The 18,214-nt window shown below is 36.0% G+C and overlaps 3 protein-coding genes across 4 annotated transcripts; all 3 read right to left on the bottom strand.

Annotated features, from left to right (window-relative positions):
• Positions 1-421: 421 nt before the first annotated feature.
• On the bottom strand, positions 422-5,885 carry LOC119074040. Its single transcript, XM_037179986.1, has 5 exons — positions 5,587-5,885; positions 1,393-1,568; positions 1,062-1,336; positions 821-991; positions 422-746 (listed from the first exon to the last, which is right to left on the bottom strand). Exons 2-5 carry the CDS (start codon positions 1,550-1,552, stop codon positions 558-560), a joined length of 795 nt encoding a protein of 264 aa, XP_037035881.1. The 5' UTR covers positions 1,553-1,568; positions 5,587-5,885; the 3' UTR covers positions 422-557.
• Positions 5,886-6,619: 734 nt separating this feature from the next.
• Positions 6,620-9,442, bottom strand: LOC119074008 (electron transfer flavoprotein-ubiquinone oxidoreductase, mitochondrial). The gene is made up of 7 exons (XM_037179941.1): positions 9,143-9,442; positions 8,725-8,835; positions 8,507-8,619; positions 8,240-8,438; positions 7,810-8,182; positions 7,303-7,752; positions 6,620-7,242 (listed from the first exon to the last, which is right to left on the bottom strand). The coding sequence occupies exons 1-7, from the start codon at positions 9,168-9,170 to the stop codon at positions 6,705-6,707; spliced, it is 1,812 nt and encodes a 603-aa protein (XP_037035836.1). The 5' UTR covers positions 9,171-9,442; the 3' UTR covers positions 6,620-6,704.
• A 6,068-nt stretch (positions 9,443-15,510) lies between these two features.
• On the bottom strand, positions 15,511-16,787 carry LOC119074048 (sequestosome-1-like). 2 transcript variants are annotated; one of them, XM_037179994.1, is made up of 3 exons: positions 16,515-16,787; positions 15,798-16,285; positions 15,511-15,757 (listed from the first exon to the last, which is right to left on the bottom strand). In XM_037179994.1, exons 1-2 carry the CDS (start codon positions 16,669-16,671, stop codon positions 15,858-15,860), a joined length of 585 nt encoding a protein of 194 aa, XP_037035889.1. In that variant the 5' UTR covers positions 16,672-16,787; the 3' UTR covers positions 15,511-15,757; positions 15,798-15,857. The 2 variants fall into 2 exon arrangements, with proteins under 2 accessions (XP_037035889.1, XP_037035890.1); XM_037179995.1 differs by having other exon boundaries at positions 15,511-15,760; positions 15,807-16,285.
• Between the last annotated feature and the right edge of the window lie 1,427 nt (positions 16,788-18,214).

Below are 18,214 nucleotides of genomic sequence, written 5' to 3'. Positions count from 1 at the left end.
TGATTTATTTGTTTAATGACATCAATTTATTTTAAGGTACTACAAAACGCACTGTATTGCGCTGCATACTACAATTATACCATTTGGGGTATTTTCTGTTTTTAATTGATAATTCTTTATGATATGGAAGATTTATGACATTTTTCTACGATAGCTCGGATATGTGTAATTTATGCATTGTAGGTGTAAACTGGTGTAAACTAATCTAATATTTCAAGACGATGACTTTGTAGAGTTCGACTTGCCACAGAATCTTATGGCTCCTCATTTATCTAAAGAAAAGATAATCTACCTCAGGCAAAGTCATCGGTCTCATCGGTGAGTTACACCGAGAAATGACATCAGAAATGGCGAATGGTAACGACTGAGCGCCTATTTTTTTTGGCTGCCAACTAGCTCTCTGTCCACCTCTCTCGTGTTACTCTATGGGTCACATATCTACTAACTAAACTAAACTAAACGAATTTTTTGTCACTGCAACTGAGTCCAACTAGAGTTCTACGTTTTTGATTAAGTTATAGTTGTGAGCATTGTTTATGGTACTACCATACTAACTCCTACAGAAAGGAACAAAATGTAAATGAAATGGCGACAATGCATAGCATCGCAATCAAATCTCTGCGAATGTTGCGATCGATGTAAAACGGTCGTGTGGTGTAGCTTTCTAAACGAGTCGTACGTAACAGCCACAACGGCAATATAAAATGGAGCACATCGGGAACCATGAATCCTATATCTCGGACAACCTGCGGAAATTTTACATTTAAATTATGGGTAATAGTCCGTCAATGAAATCACCACATGTATAACGAAATTTCACCTGGTGTGGATAGCCTTCTCCCTTGAATACATTCGAAACGAATTGATCAAATCCACTAGCCATAATATGCAAAATTGAAATGCCAACAATGGAAAATGTCTTACGTGAAGTCACTTGATTATCAATGTTTGCTAAATGGATCACGATACCAGTCGAAATCAATTCGGTTATCTGTTGGTGAAGATGGCAAATTTTATCCTTTCTGTACAGAGGTCACTGGATGATCAATAATTCTACTTACACTAAAAAACAATTGGTGATTCCACTGGCTGTAGTACTCGTCATTGTAATAGTTGATGTAAGCCCACCAGCCGTAATAGTGGGAAAAAATCGATAAACTGAACAGTACAACCATCGAATATCTAACTTTGTTTTGAATGATCAAAAATACCAACAGCTTGATGCACTCGTACATTGCAATAATTCCAAGCACGATTAGTACCCATATCTTTAACGAATTCTGCGTCGCATTAAAGTACATGTGCTTGTATGACGCAATTCCGGACTCGTATGTACCTGCCAGTAAAAGAATATGTATCAATAAACATATGCACACACCTCAGGACACACACCTTTGAACACAGTATCCCAGCATGAGCATGTACAAAAGCGTTGATCGACATATCGAGCATAGTTCTGCCAGAAAAACCAGAGCATAGCGATGTGAGCAGGTGGTATTAATGCGGGTCCGAGGCCTCCACATAAGCCGGGAAGCCATCGAAGCGCTTGCATGGCGCTTCGTTTATTCCTGTGAAAATGTATTTCTGGTTAGAGAGTCTGTTGCTTGGTTTAATTCTGGGAATTTCTCTAATGGAACGAACGTTTTTAGTTTTTAGTCGAGGGTTAACAATATAACTCAATTGAACTATATTTTGGTTCAATTGGGTACCAATTTTATGAAAATAAGAGTCGAGTGCCTTAAAATATTTGTAAAAGGAAGATATCCAGTAGTCATCCCAGAAATAATATTGCTCGAGCATGAGTATTGAGAACTCCTTGCTGCACTTACAATATATTTTACATGCTACATGCGCCTAAAGCAGTACTTTTCATGTTTCAAGCACTACTTTCGACGCCCTCAGCATGTAAAATCCATTACATAACTCGGGATAAAAATGAAAAGTCTCGTTTTAGTGTGTCTATTCACCTCGGCTACGCCTCGGATCAACAAACTTCACATGAAAACTGTACTTTTCACCTTTTTATCACTAGTCATGTAAAATACTATTTATCAACAAAATGATTCTTTAGAAACGAGGCGTATACAGTGAACCGGTATGGTAATACACGGTAATAAGATTACATATCGCTCAAAGGTATGCTCTTAATGCTGAGTATGTTTACAACGAGTTCAGTAAACATTCTGTTCAATTTCAAAAAACCAAATTTTTTATACAAAGTCGAGCAAGGTGGTGTAAGAAGGTGGTGCAATAGAACACAGGCCACACTGCATTCCGAATTTATGTTTTGACGGAAAGCTAGACTTCTTTATTTCGTTACTTCTTTTGATCTAAATTTACGGCCCGAAATTTATGTTTTAACACTTTTCTGATCCAATTAGACAGAGAGTTTAATTTTACTGCAGTCGGTGACTCTCAATAGTTTTTTGTGTATCTGTTTTGGACGATTGATTTTAGGCACTTTAGGCACTTCGTTCGGGCTGCAACTCGCGAAATTGCCTAAAATCAATCGTCCGAAACAGATACACAAATAATATTTTAATTCGTTTCAACTGTTCTTCAGTTGTTTATACGGCTAAAATAGTTACACGCATATAGGGGGAAATCTTAATCAAAAGATAAAAAAAGTTTTTTTTGTATAAGTGGACTAGCTGAAAAACAACTGAAACAAAATGAATAACTTAAGAATCTTATAAAATTAGGCCAGGACTTACATATGACAAAATTCTGAATGCATGTAGCGAGAAAATGTCTTTTAGATTATTCTTATACCCAACGTTTCATACACCCGGTCCATAAACTATTTGTCTCAGTTTGTTCATTCCTATTGTTGTGTGACTGTTCCTGAATTTTGCCTGATATAGGCACCAACCAACCTAGTTCTACCCTAGTGCTAATTTGGAGTCATGAGGAAACTTTTCGGTGCAGAATGTACAGACTGGAAGTTATCGCAATTTTGCGATAGCAGTGGTACGTTCCACATTTCGCTAAGTTTATTGGGCGGGTTCACGTGTTTTCCATATTTTAAGATGTTGACGTTGCCACAGGTCTAAGGTCTAATTCTATAAACGTGGAGATTGTTCAAGACATCTCGTCACGAGGGACAGATGTAAATTTCATTGACAAAGGATTTTGGAAAAGACAGTCTTTTGAGGATTTTCGAGGATTTTCATCACGTTTTCCAAGGGTTTTCAGAGGATTTTTTACTGATTCTGGATTGATTTTCAAAGGATTTTTTTTTGTTCTCTGATGATTTTCTACGAATCTGAGGATTTTTGACTGAGAAAGGATTTTCTATGAATATTTTCCCCTCGCCTCGTTTACTTGTGGTTTCTTTTTAGTTATATGAAATTATTGCATAGTGGAAGTTGAATTTCTTTTACAACAACTTCGATCAAATAAATTCGAATTGAAAGTAATTGAACCAATTGGACAAGACATTATCCTGCGGAGAAATTTATAATTATATTTCAACACGAGAAGTGGTTGTCATCGGTATAACACTATGTAATGTATACATCTGGTCTATATTCGTACCAACCAAATAAATATCGGTTTCTATTGATTGGGTTACTAATACCATTTTGAGTAAATAAATTTTCACCCTTCGAATAAAAATTAATTCAGACGAATCGTCGTTTACAATTTGTTCAATGTGGAACCATGGTACGATTGTGTAAGAATTTTTATTTTTCATATTGTTCGTTTATGTGCAAAGTGTACGTACATGGCGTGTTATCTAAATATATTTTTGAATATGTCGACAACATCAACAGTTTGTCATAAAATCAATCAATTCGTGCGTTCGAGAATTCATTTTATTTTGTTTTACCAAATACCAAATGATGAATACATTAACAACATTTAAGTAACGGGATTGGTGAGCTAGCAATCCATCGAGACCACACTGTAAACTCTGTAACACATTTTCCTTTTCGTGTTTCTGTTGGAAACGTTTTTTTTGTTAACCTTGAAGATGACCGCGAGGAGGTGAATAAGTCATAAACTGTAATGTAAATTTTTCCTCACCTTCGTCTTCCCGTTTGTTTACAATCCGAAACAGAAATAAAATGCCAAATTTTCATAATTTTCCGATAAACATTTTAGAATGATTAGAGAGCAGAAGTTTATTTTTCGTAAAAATTTTCTGTATATATTTATCTCTACCGACCGAAATGCTGACTGCAGAAACGAAATTTTTCTCTGTAATTGAATGGTATATCTAACTAGACAGACGGTTACAAATTTATTGTTGTCGTATCAACTTGTATATAAAAAAAATAAAAAAATTTCGATGTTGGATTTTATTTTCGTACAGCCAGCGGCATGAATATCAGATGCTCATTGCTCATTCATTGAAATATATGTGGCGACTGTTTAAATGGGTGTTGGTTTATTATTATTGAATCTTTTTCAGCCGGTTACGTCATCTATTATCGACAATGACGACGTTGTACTCTGGCTAATATCGTCTATACATCAGTTCATCAGTAGAAATGCTAAAACTAATGAAGTAGTAGATTTTTCATCACTGAAAGCCCTGCTGGCTTTAAAATTTTACTAAAGAAGTAAAACTTTCAGGAATTATATTGGTCATGGCTGTCGTCAGTGAAAGATTAATCCTATACATACGGGCAGATAAAAATGTTTACAAGTTTTTCTTGGTTTAAAATTTAATCCCTACCACCTGCCAGAGGATTAATTTTTCATAGTAACCACTGTTTGCAACTTATGACATATGAATACTACCCCAATATATGAAGCAGATGTGCTCTACGTCGTGAATCTAACGAAATTTAGCATCCTTCACATACACTAGACTACCTCTCATTAGAGTCCCCTTAACTGATATGCATAATATGCATTGCATATCTCAAACATTTCGCTTATTTTTTCGTCGTTCTCGATAATAGATGGTGGGATAGTTACCCTAAAAACCATTCGTAGTACAAAAAAGGTTATAATTTGGAAAAGCTCAACCAATTCCCTTTAACAAACTAAGAAAATACTCTTCACATGACGTGACTGTAAAACGCTGTAAAATTGATAGTGTGAAAAAAAACAGGGATGTGCAAGTTTTTAATGACGGGACCGCTTTTCGTCAGATATATTTTTATACGTGAACCCTTAACACGTACACTTTCGTAAATTGCTATTCAAATTTATACAATATTTATCCCATATACAACAACGTTGCTTAATTATAATCTTGCAACAGAAAAAAAGTAAGCTTGGAAATGAAAAAAAAAATCATCTTCAAGACAGACAAGTTGAGAGATTTTAAGCTGTCTCTCGTTAATGATGCAATTGATGTTTCATGTGAAAATTTTCACTAAAAAAAAGTTTACTTTTCATGGATTGTATAACCAACCACCGACAACATTATTTACCAAATTAATGCGTTGAGTTTGAGTGTAATTTCGCACTTGAGAGCTCACATGTCGGGGTGAACATCATCAAATTGATTTTTTGTTGTTGTTGTTGTTATTGGAATCAATGCTCTAATGTCTACTCGCCATAATTCACACCGAAACATTAACTTTTCGGCAATTTTGTAAATATTTATTGTAACATCTAAATACACACCGTGTGGTTGTTGAACGATGATAGCACACTCCAGAAATTGTGCCACTTGGTATCGAAATTTAACATTTTACAAGTTGTACACGAACTTTTCCTTACAATTCAATAACACATTTCCAGCAACATTATTGATAACAAAACACTCTTGAAGGACAAGAAAATTGATAATTTTTTGTGTGTGCGGAAAACTGATTGTATATTTCGTATGCGGTGCGGTCGTTTTCACCAAATAATTCGTCTGAGACCGTGCTGTACGGAAAATCTACAATTCACTTGTCCTGTTCTCTTTATTCGCTCTCCAGCATTTTATGCGTATCGGTTCGGCACATAATATGTGAGCATAATGTAGGTATATAAGTACAGATGTTGATGGAAATGGGAGAGACTAGGAAAACCGGAGCGAGAGAGTAACATTTTCGAAATTGTGGTGGCAGGCGGTGTTTTCCAAATTGAGAGTTAAGTTCGAAGCAGTAGTTGTGTATTGTATTGCTTGGATGACGATTCAGGTGATAGCAATATTGCTCTCTGTACACTTATTCAAAAAATTGTTTGTAAATAATGTCATGAATGTGGAGATAAGGTTTGACTATATAGTCAGGTGGTCAGGTCAGATCAAGGGTGGGACACTGTTCATGTTCATGCTATTCACATATATTTTTTTGGGATCTTGTTTTGCATTCTACTAAAGAGATTGTTGAGAGTGAAATTCGCCAAGACTTCAGGCGATTGGGGAACAAGCGATCTCCGATTTTAATGAGTGATAGCTTGTTGCAATAAATTTTTTTCGAAAAAGCGAAAGATATATGTTTCCTAGAATTGAAAGACGAATCCAACGAGCTATATCTCATTAAAATCGGAGACCGCTTGTTCCCAAAGTTACAAAAATCACCTGAAGTTTTGGCGTAATGCAAATTACGGCAGAGATGACAGTAACATGCGATCGTTCATATTTTCAGAGAATTGTGTCTTACTTCTTTACGGCCACAAATGGTTCGGAGTTCGAGAAAGACTCTTCGCTAACATTAAACAAAATTCGTTTTTTTCTGTAAATTTCTTGTATATTCTCGTAAAGTGACAACCAGTGCAAAAAATAATTAATTTTTTAAGAAACAAAATTCGTTTTACATGCCGTTGTATGCGGGTCCGCCGCCTCCTTCTGGAACGACCCAGTTAATATTTTGAGTAACATCCTTAATGTCGCACGTTTTGCAATGTATGCAATTTTGAGCGTTTATCTGCAGTCTTTGGTTGCCACCCTCATCGTTAGCTACAAATTCGTAAACTCCCGCCGGACAGAATCTGGCTTCTGGTCCTGCATAAATAGCCAAATTCGTTGCAACAGGAACCGAATCATCTTTGAGAGTTAAATGCGCCGGTTGATCACCTTCATGATTCGTACCGGTCAAGGCAACTGACGACAACAGATCAAATGTGACCTTGTTGTCAGGCTTCGGGTAATCGATCGGTTTGCATTCGTTCGCTGGCTTTAGCTTCATATGGTCTGCGCCACCGTGTGATAAAGTCCAAGGTTCTCGACCGCCCAAGAACATGGAGAAGCCACTACCGACAAGGCCACCGTACAGGCCAAGGGATGTGTGAAATGCTGGTCGAAAGTTGCGGACCTTGTGCAGATCCTTCCAAATGAACGACGATTTGATTCTGGCAGAAACATAAATCAATCAAACGATCAGACCGTCTACAAAGGCGAAAGTGACTCACTTATCTGGATATGATTTCGGTTCGAGTCCAACAGTCTCTTGCTTAGATTCGGAAAATATTTCAGTGCAAGCACTTTCAGCTGCAAGCATACCACTTTTCATCGCGTAATGTGTTCCCTTAATTTTTGGTACATTTAGAAAACCGGCAGCGCAGCCAACTAAACATCCACCAGGGAATGTTAATTTCGGGATGCTCTGGAATCCGCCCTCATTAATTGCTCGAGCTCCATAAGCGATTCTGGTGCCACCCTCGAAGATTGGACGAATTTTTGGATGATTTTTGAATCGTTGAAACTCTTGGAAAGGGCTGATCCATGGATTGCTATAGTCCAGGCCAATAACGTAACCGACTGCAACAATGGGAGTATCTTCGTTCAAGTGATATAGGAAGGATCCGCCGTACGTATTTTTATCCATTGGCCAGCCAATCGAATGCTCGACCAAACCAGGCCTAGAAGCATAATCACAATTACAATTGAAACATTCGAGAATTTACTGTTGACGTTACTTGTGCTTGCTGGCATCGATTTCCCAGACTTCCTTCAATCCAATGCCGTAAGATTGAGGTTCGTTGGAAGCGTTCAGATCGAATTTTGCCATTAATTGTTTGGTCAAATGGCCCCGACAACCTTCCGCAAATATTACGCTTTTTGCGTGCAGTTCCATACCTCTTGCGAACGTGTCTTTCGGTGAACCATCTTTGGCGATACCAAGATCATTCGTTGCAATACCCTTCACACTGCCATCTTCGTGATACAAAATCTCGGATGCCGCTGTACCAGGATAGATTTCAACGCCCATAGCTTCGGCTTGTTCACCGAGCCATCGGACAACATGGCCCAGTCGAACAACGTAATTTCCTCTATTATCCATTGGTGAGCCTAAACGGTTACATTGATGAAATCGTATTCACGAGCTCGTTTCATTGAAGAAATTACCCGGAAATATTGGTATGGGCCATCGACCAGTCGAGGTAAGAAACGAAAATGTGTCGTGAACAACTGGCGTCTTTAGTGGTGCGTCTTTCTCCTTCCAATCCGGTATTAATTCATTTAGAGCTCTTGGATCGATAACAGCACCAGATAATATGTGACCACCCACTTCCGCAGCCTTCTCGACAACACACACTCTCAGTTCCTAAAAATTTGGAAACCAATTTCGTGCGATCAGAATCATATTCTTGCCGCTCCTTGTTTCACACCTACCTTTCCCTGTTCGTCAGCTAATTGTTTGGCTCTTATTGCCGCAGACATTCCAGCAGGTCCACCACCAATAATCAAAATGTCAGCTTCATCTGCGAAACGTTCCATGTCCACATCTAGGTGGTTCAATGAACAAAACCATTCGGTTAACATTGTACGAAACACAGAGCTTGCATGCAGTAGTCATAGTAATTATTCTCGTGATTTATGACTTCTCTTACCTTTCCATCGTGGATCCGATTCCCTTGGATGAACCGTGTAATGTGTTGTAATTTTCGGATATTTAGCGGCATCGGAATAGAAGCGATTGGTTGTGGCAACGATCCGTTGCACTATTTGTTTTAGAATAAAAAATGTTTTCGTTTAGCTATCAGAAGGCACAGCGTTACGTGAATTCAATGATAATGGTGTGTAGGGTCAAAGTTCACATTCGTAATGTTTAATGGTTGCACGTCGCTAAATGTTTCTAAGTACCGTCAGTACAGAACAACAAATTTAATCAACAATCAGCACGAAAGCTAAATAATTCGTATGTTTTAGACATTAGGCCAAAAAAAAAGTTAAAAAGATAGAAAATGACATCGGTTTAACCTTCGTCAACAACAAGTACAATTAGGGAGAGACACAATGACGATTTACCTGTAGATATTTTCAACAGAGAAGACATGACAACTTCAGTGTACAATCTCACTCGGTAAATATTTTCAAATTAAGCTTCAGAGTCTGATCAGGTGATGTTTACTATTTCGGGTAATCCTTTAATCCTGGGGTGACCAGTGTCACGGATTATGCAAATCTTGAATTTATTAGGCTAAGTTCTTGGCGGTTAACAAAACTGTTCAATTTAATTACAAATTATTTTCTTCTATGTGTATTGCTAGGAGCAAAACTCGAGCTTGGTAAGAAGAACGGAAAAACAAAATAAACCACAACCACGTACATACATACGAATATATTTACTGCATTTCTGCCTACAGCTGTTTCGGATGTTTCAGCAGATCAAAATTCGAAATTTAGTTTAATTGACATTCAAAAAAGTAGCGCGAGATAGAGTTTAAATTCACATTAGATTCAAATTCGGTACAGAACAGATACATACTATGTAGTACATAGGTACAAAATCTAAGGCATTTAACAGACGACAACCAAATGACTGTTATAATAAATCGAATCTGGTACTTCTATTGTTTAACTAATATCAAGGATAAATCTATTACTTCATCAGTATTTTGCATAATTTTGTTATATACAGCCTGTAAATATTTTTCATATGCAGAATGAGCACCAGCTGAATATCACCAGCTGGATCTGCTAACACACACTTATTGTATGATAAACAATCAAAACACATTCTTAACAATGTGTTTACTTCATACTTCATTCATACGTGTTATGTGCGCGTAGATGACGTTAACGTAGAAATGCACTGTGTGTAGGTTGACTTTGAATTGTATACAACACAAAGTGTTTTTGTTTGTACACCAGCTGGTGATATTCAGCTGGTGCTCATTCTGCACATAAGAAACTTTTAGCAATTGTAAGAGAACATGAAATGCACTTCTATCAATTTTTTTTTTTATAAATCAAAAAGATGGTTGACTGTGTAACAGAGGCATTGCAATTTCGGCAGACAACTTCAGAGCCTTTTATAAGCATTTTTGACTGGGGTGGAAATTATTTTAGGGGCCCTATTTTTTTTAGCAAAAGGGCCCGTTTCAGACGCTTCGATTTTTAACCTGGTTGCTACGTGAAATATTTAGATTTTGAAAAACATGAAAATTGTGCTTTTAAGCGCCGAAGGCGAAATTTTTCCGTCATATGCGTGGTGACCACTGGTCATACTAAATTGATATAAAAAATTGACATTTATCTACCTAGATGAAATAATTGCAGTGAAAAAGTGCTATTATTTCGCCGTCGGTAGATAAAATAGCGTATTCACCTCTGTCCACATGTTTGTTTAGACACTTGGGGTTATAACATTCGCCTTCGGCTCATGCAATAACTCCCCAAGTGTCTAAACAAACATGAGGACAAAGGTGAATAATCTACTATTAAGAATGATATAGGTTTCTTCCAAGCAACGGTTAAGCCGAACAAAATGAACAGAACACGAACCGATGTCACATAACCATAACCACAACTTATTTTTCTTTGTCATTTTGACAATTACATTGTTAATAGTGTTGAGGTTATGGCTCTATGGATGACGGTTTGACATTTCATTTTACCTTGGAAAAAACCTATCGCCAAAACTTCAACCAATTTCGGTGAAAATCGGGTACAATGGTTCGGCGATCTGGGCTCGTTTGAATCGTCTTTCAATTAAAATCGAGTTTTTTCAAAAAAAAATATTTTTTTTCTGTGGAGATTAGTGAAGATCTTAGACCATATTTTTCCAAACACACAGATCTGTATTCGTGGACTATGACTCAGAAACAACATTTTCTGTAATAATTGGGGCTAATACACGACAAGGTCAACACCCTTTCATACCTTGGCAATAAATTACGGAATTTTTCTCGTAATTTAGGCCCTCAGCATGAAAAGTTGTGTACGCATCTGTTGTGGACGGTTTATCTTAGGTACTTTCACTCGTGAAATTGCCTAATATAAACCGTCCACAACAGATACGTAAATAACTATCGTTGATTTCATTTCATTATTATTTGAAAAATATTTTTGAGGCACGCCGTAGTATAATTCTTTATCAGAAAACCGTTCTGCATCAATAAAAAAAAGATGTTAAAAACTTACTAAGTTAATTGCGATTATTTTCCGGTTCAGAATCAGATTATCTATCGATGAACACATCATAACAGCTCTGAAAAGCACAGAAGTACCTAATACTGAAAGAAAATTCTAGAATTTATGCCGCGCAGCGAGACTTTTTTTCACAAAATATGGTCCTTGAGCAAATTTTATGATAGATGCTATACAGCACTCTCATTACAATTTTTGTGTGGAGGATTTGTAAAAGGTGGGGTGCACTGGGGTGGATTTATAAAAAGTGGGGTGGAACGATGTGGGACTGGGGTGGATTTTTCCTCCGAGCTTGTATGTTATAAAAGGCCCTGGACAACTTGGAAAAGTATTTTTTACTTATATTTTATGTGGTGAAATTTCACACAATTTTCTAGTTTTACGTCGAATTAAAATTCTAAAAATCAAAATTGCCAAATGTTAGAAATTCAGCTCAAATAAAAAAATTGAAGCTAAATTTAAGGCGTTTGAGAATGAAAGACACAAATGTATCTCTGTTATTTTTGTGCCAGTACTGCCTAACTTCTAGACTTAACTTATTCAAAAACGTATTTTCTCAGCTTCTCTTAAAATAAACTAAATCTTACTTAGATTACTTATATCAATGTCCTCAGTCAATTAAAGAATGAGCCTGTGTATCAAGAGTTCGATGAACACTTTTATGCTTTTTCTTCAGCTGGTCGTCCTCGTTATTTTCAATAACAATACGTCGAAATGCTTTTATAGCCTTTTTGGTGGTTTTTTAAAATGTTTTTAAGCTTTAAATCGATTACAATTGGATGGTACTTATATAAGAGAAACCAGATGTCAAGCACTTTCGGGACTTTAAGGAACTTTCGGGAATATTAATACCCAAAATAGGCCCTGACTCTTATACCCATATGAAAATATAGCTTCACATAGACAGCTGAAATGTGTAGCCTTTATGATGTAGCTCATTTTATAAGCCTTAAAGCGAAATGACGCAAATTCCAGAATTTTCCTAGCGATGTATCGCATTGGCAACGTCCTAAAGTTCACTCAATGTTCATAATTTGGGCAGTTGCAGCGTGTTTGGCAGCTGCAACGATGTACACAATGACTCGTATTAAATAACCTAAAATAATTGCTAGTTGCTAGTGTTAAGGCGAGATATCAATTCGGCACCTAACTTTCCTCAGATCATAGCATCTGCAATCAAGGTTCAATGCTATGCTCAGATCGTATTTACAGGGTAAATTAGAAATTAGAGAAAATTCGGGATATTTCTTTAGATGAACAAAGAAAAGCCAAATGATCTCGACACCTACTTCACGAGACATCATCGAATACAATAGACTACGCCAAAATGATTTTTTTTCTCAATTTTTTTACATAAAGCAGCTAAAAATTGAAAATAAAGATACCCATGTCTCGTCTTTTGACGAAAAAACTTGAAACCGGAAAGATTTTTCACTTTATAAATTCCTGAAATATGTGATTTGCGCCATTTTCCACCCAAATTCCACATAAGGTCTTAAGTTTGCCACTTTGCAATTACAGTAGTATGAGTAGTATTGTTCACTCAGTTCATCCAGTTTTGACTGATTCACTGAATTTTGTTTTGATGAAATGTCAAATCGGGACAGTAAATTTTAAATCTCAAACAAGTTTGTGTCGAAAATTGGTAGTATTTCGCGTAAAACAAAGTGATTCAGTTTAAATTTCGCACAGAAAATAGTTCCGAGTGTGCTCATGCTAGTGTCTTAAACAGAATTTAGGACAAATTCTCCGAAATAATTTTAAAGACAAATTAATTTGATCAAACATTGTGGGTGTTGTGAAAATCTCATTTTTAAAAGTAATTTGGTGTGAATTGTGCCATTCAGTGTTCAATTCCTTAATTTTATGTGCCTAGAAATTGCCTGCAATACGTTTCGCGCTAATATAGTCGGTAAAATGTGAAGAAAACATACAAAAATATGTTACCATTCAGGTAAACAAAATTCTTGACATGTCTGTTGTGAAGATAGTCGTAAGTGACACCACAAAACTGAAATTTTTTTGTCCGTTAATTTAAAAAATGATTTTTTTGGCGGAAATGCTTCTATTTGAATGTGTGCATGATTCCGGTAAAATAAAATAGTGATAAAGTCACCACTATTGATGACCTTTAAAATGGCATCATTGGTTAAATATGATTGGCATAGTCTATTACAAAATGTTCAATCTTCAAGGTGTATCGTGTATTGCAATATAATTAGAGAAGAATGCCGATTTTATCAATGATCAATGATTATCGAAACAATAATCAAACTTCAATTCCTTCGCAATTAGCTAGCATAATCCCTTTCCACTTTCTGAATTCAATCAAATATTGCACTAGTATTTGGAACATTTTTACCGAAACAGTCACTAATTGAGTCTATAATCGCATTATACACCCGGATCAAACGAAATAGTGTAGCTATGCAGTTAAAAGTTAGCGGATTTTATAAGATGCTATATGATGGAACCAATGATTGAACAAGCAAGATGAACGTAAAATATCACCTTGAATGGGAGTTTTTTTTCGTAAATGTTAAAACAAATTTTTAATTGTTTATCATATTATCGAATATAGCAACAAATCACATGCCTAACATCATCGAATGGAACATGAATATTTTCCACCAGCCAATACGAATTTGATGAACGGATAATTTTCTATAAATTTGTAAGTTTCATATGCGAGCCGACAGTTTTGCATAACGATTTATCGAGATCAGTTGATTGTGTCCTCCACGCAACACAGTAAAGAAGAAAAAAAAGAAAAGATTTTGCAATTTTTTCTATTTCCAAAAATTTATTCTAATTGTGCTATTGCTATGGAAGTGATATTTAAAGTGAGTTTCGTATTTGGTGAGACGGTTCTGTTTTTTGCATTTTTTTTTAAAAGCTAAAATAGTGATCGATAAGTTAAGGCCAAAAAATTTAGCTGCACGAATTTATGGATAGATCACTTTCTATTCCTGATTATGAGAATTTTTTTCTCTTTCAAAAATTGTATTTAAACCAAAAAATTGTGAAACTTGGCTACCATATCCTAATGTACGATTTCTAATACTTATCTCTCATAGACGGCAAGCAATTGAAATTTTTACAAGTCGAATATCGAACATATCGAATCTAGTACTTCTATTGTTGAACTTACTTCCCAAATAGTTTCGTGACGCAGTTTTGCACATATAATCTTGTACTTCATTTGTTTAAACATATATTTCGCTATACAAGAGGGCATTAGCCAGAGTGGTACAATGAATATCTAGGCTTCACATAACGGCAAATTTAAGAAATAATTTCGGAAAACCTCGAAAAATTCAAAAATTTGACAACACGGAAAATTTAAAATTTTCTCATTTTTCTTTTCACCGGTTCAATGCTTTCAAACATTCGCTGTGTAACCCAAACATTTCTTTCAGATTCTCCTTCTATCCGCTGCAGTAGCTGTAGTATTTTGCGACGAAAAGAATGAAACATTTTTAAACATACCAGCAAGCGAACAAGTATTCGACGATCGTTCAGCACTGGCCGATACGAGTAATCTGCAATCGTCACAATACCAGGACTTTATTCGCAATCTGTACCGATTCGACAAAGAGAATCTAGATAAATACGACAATCTCTTTCAAAATGCACCAGCAGCCGATCCATAGATGACATAATAGAGCGGATGGTCTAATGTATTTGTACAATGAAAACGATTTAAAAATGTGATAATTACTAAGATGACGATCGATGAACTTGCAATGGTTGGTGGCCATAATTAGCACAATCTGACCGTTCATTGTTTAAGCGGAATGTTTCTTTTTCTGATTTTGTTGAAAGTTTTTTTTTATATAAAATAAATTCGTTTTTGCTAATGCGTTGTTGGCACATAAAATAGCGATTCGGTGGGATGGAAATTCAAGTCCAAATCTATTACGTGATTCATCAATGCCATCAACAAATAAATTTGAGCAACGTGATAATTGGTGCTGTGAAACGTTTATGACCGAATTGATTATTAATAATAACAACAAAAGAAATCGCCGCTGTTGTTTAGCCTCTTTTCCATTGTCTATAAAAAAGAATGGAAGGAAACTCGTTGCCGATTTACCAAAGATTATTTTTACGGAAAACATATTTTCATGAATTTCCCCAAAAATATTTTTAAGGAAATTCGGGAAAATGCTGACTAGTCTCAGATTACCCGAAACATCGGAAATTGGTCACATGAAGCAAAAGAAAGATTTTTTTTAAATTTCAATTTATATTTTAAAGCTGCAACACTTAACAATCAAAGAAGGAAACTTAAGTCCTCCAGCTCAAAGAGTTTGTTAGGCAAATTTTACTGTGCGAGAATTTAAACTGATCTAAGTATCTCATCACCTTTTCAAAGTTGATGACAGTGGAATGTGACATGGAAAATGTTAAAATATTAATTTATCAGATTTAGTGTTTGCATGGACATGTTTGTTTTATCTTGTGTTGTTGGCTGAAGGCAAATTACTACTAGATTCAGAATTCAAAAGGTGTTTAAAGTTTCGCAATTTTTTTTATATAAAACTAAGGGTCGAGCAAGTCCTCAAGCAATTTCTTTCCACCGAAATATCTAATTTTCCTCCGGATCCGTTACGTGTAAGTGGAAGTGTTTCTCTCCTTCAATTGGATTAGTAATGCGCAGCACAAGATGCTCCATATGAATTTGCTTCGGTGCACAATCCATACACATATCGAATTCCTCACAATCGAGACACTTGTACCGAAAGCCATACACTTCTTTGTCACAAACGTCGCAAAGGATATTTTCGTGACGAATTTTACGTATTTCGTCAATAAAGATCGATGGTTTCGGCTCGGTATTAGCAACGATTGGATTAGCAGTTTGTGCAGCTGGGATGGTATTTAACAGTGACGGGTTTAGTGACTTCCATACCGTTTCCTCACTACTCTCCTCAGCAAATATTTTATTGATATTTTGCTCTAAGAACAGATCAAAATCCGATGGCATGGCGATGACGATTTTGTCTCCATCGGAGTCTGTAAGACAGAATTAATTCGAAATCTATCAATCTGGTTCAGCTACGTACGTTTAACAAAAATTATTTAATTTTCTGATCAAATCTGTCATCCAATATCCGTATCTCGTGATCGTACATCGACACGTAGTTACAGTCAATATATAAACAAATAAAAAACAAAAATTGTCTCATGGTGACATCATCGTTCTTTATGCATATTATGCAACAATTACCCGTACGGAACTAACCTTCGTAATGGCACTTCAACGGCTTATTCCTTAACTCCGGCTTACGAGCGTATATTTCTTCTACCAGACTTCCAAAGTTCTCTGAATTAGGCTTTACAACAAACACCTCCTTATTGCCTGATCCATCGTTGAAGCAAATTTTAAAAGTACGGGACATTTCTACTCAATATTCTACCTTCGATTATTCAATCAATACAATCGCAAGTTAGACTGTTTTCGCTAATTAAGCCAAAGTTTTTGTTGTAAGCAGAAACGGAAAATTTCTAAGACAAACTAATATCGAAATAGTATCACAAACCGGTGCTACGTCTGTATTTCGTATTATTATTGCTTCGATGAAATGGAACTGACAACTTTTGTTTACATATTTGAACATATGTGAGCCAGGTAAAACATCACACAACTCTTACATCTGGCTCTACTTTATTATATGCACACAATAAAAGAAACGGTGAAACAGTAGCAGTTCAATCGATGAGAGCGTGGGCGGCATTCAAAAATTGTGTCACGAAAAATTTCCGTTTTTGGACTATCCAGTGCCATATTAAAACAAGAATTGCTGCCGATGATCAGCTCATGGTCGTACAGTTAGATGATTTTGGACAAAATAATTGTTTCTGATTTAGAATGTAGAGCGTACGAATTCCATTATGGAACAAAACTGACCTGAACCGAATTCTTCGCGTAAAAGACGGATTTTTTATTTAAAGCCTTTCACAGACAGCAACCATATGAGCTAGGTGTAATTATCGATTCTGTTATATCGTTTGATCAGATTTTTTAGTTGCTACAAAATCTTTTACTTCATCAGTTTTAACATATATTTTTTGCCGTCAACGGTCCAAACTTTCGAGTGTACTTTAAGCAACGAGGTTTGTAGAGTGTTGTTTTGACAAGTGTAGTATTTCCATATCCGAGCCGAAGGTGAAGTAAAAGCAAAGAAACCGTAAATAGAAATTTCATACGTTCCAGAAAAACATTTTTATTTGGATTCCTTTTTACAACAGTAATGAGGAATCTCGTCCTGGCGCGATTCACAATGACTCACAAAGCGACACTTTCCTTATACAAAATGTGTGGTTTTGTGTATCATTGTGAGAGGTTCCTAGCAGCCAACTTCAGCCTTTGCAACACACTATTATTGTTCCTTCCAACATTTTTCCCTTTGTAATCATTTGTTCCAAGCGACAGGGTCGTTCATCGACTTGCACGGGCCAATCAATGGGACAGAGAATGCCTGTCAGGGAACACTCCATCGGTCTGCAGCCATCAACATTTCCGACAGCTTCTAGGTTTAAAAAAAAATAATTTTGTTGTCGTTGTTATTTTGTTTGTGGCCTTTTCAGAAAAAAAAAGAATTGTATTACCCGCAGTCGCAGACATAAACATAGTAGCGACCAAAAGAGGCAGAAAAGTTAAATTCATTGTCGGATGTTTGTCGCTAAAATTCAATTTCAACTGAATTACGAGTTCTCAGGTCGTCTCTATTTAAAGTCATTTTAATTATTTTTTCGTTTATTCAGTCACATTTCTGTTGCGCATTCATTTTTTTTTATTAAAACCAGGGTGAAGGTATTAATTTTTTAAGGCCAGCACTTAGTTTTGGAAAAGTGCTTGAAAAATAAGCGTTTACATCAGGTTTAGATCAAGCACGAAAAACATTTGACAGATGATTCATACATTTTATGTCAACATTTTAT

The sequence above is a fragment of the Bradysia coprophila genome, unplaced genomic scaffold (genome assembly GCF_014529535.1).
Source record: "Bradysia coprophila strain Holo2 unplaced genomic scaffold, BU_Bcop_v1 contig_138, whole genome shotgun sequence".
In the NCBI taxonomy this organism is placed as follows: domain Eukaryota; kingdom Metazoa; phylum Arthropoda; class Insecta; order Diptera; family Sciaridae; genus Bradysia; species Bradysia coprophila.
This window is presented reverse-complemented; position numbering and strand designations above follow the sequence as displayed.

Coding starts and splice junctions, on each gene's coding strand:
- LOC119074040 (XM_037179986.1), bottom strand. CDS start 1,552: ATGCAAGCGCTTCGATGGCTTCCCGGCTTATGTGGAGGCCTCGGACCC. Junction 1,337..1,392: donor CTGGGATACTGTGTTCAAAG/GTGTGTGTCCTG, acceptor TTTTACTGGCAG/GTACATACGAGTCCGGAATT. Junction 747..820: donor GAGAAGGCTATCCACACCAG/GTGAAATTTCGT, acceptor AAATTTCCGCAG/GTTGTCCGAGATATAGGATT.
- LOC119074008 (XM_037179941.1), bottom strand. CDS start 9,170: ATGTCTTCTCTGTTGAAAATATCTACAG. Junction 7,753..7,809: donor ATCGATGCCAGCAAGCACAA/GTAACGTCAACA, acceptor TTATGCTTCTAG/GCCTGGTTTGGTCGAGCATT. Junction 7,243..7,302: donor CCGAAATCATATCCAGATAA/GTGAGTCACTTT, acceptor TGTTTCTGCCAG/AATCAAATCGTCGTTCATTT.
- LOC119074048 (XM_037179994.1), bottom strand. CDS start 16,671: ATGTCCCGTACTTTTAAAATTTGCTTCAACGATGGATCAGGCAATAAG. Junction 16,286..16,514: donor GTTGAAGTGCCATTACGAAG/GTTAGTTCCGTA, acceptor TCTGTCTTACAG/ACTCCGATGGAGACAAAATC.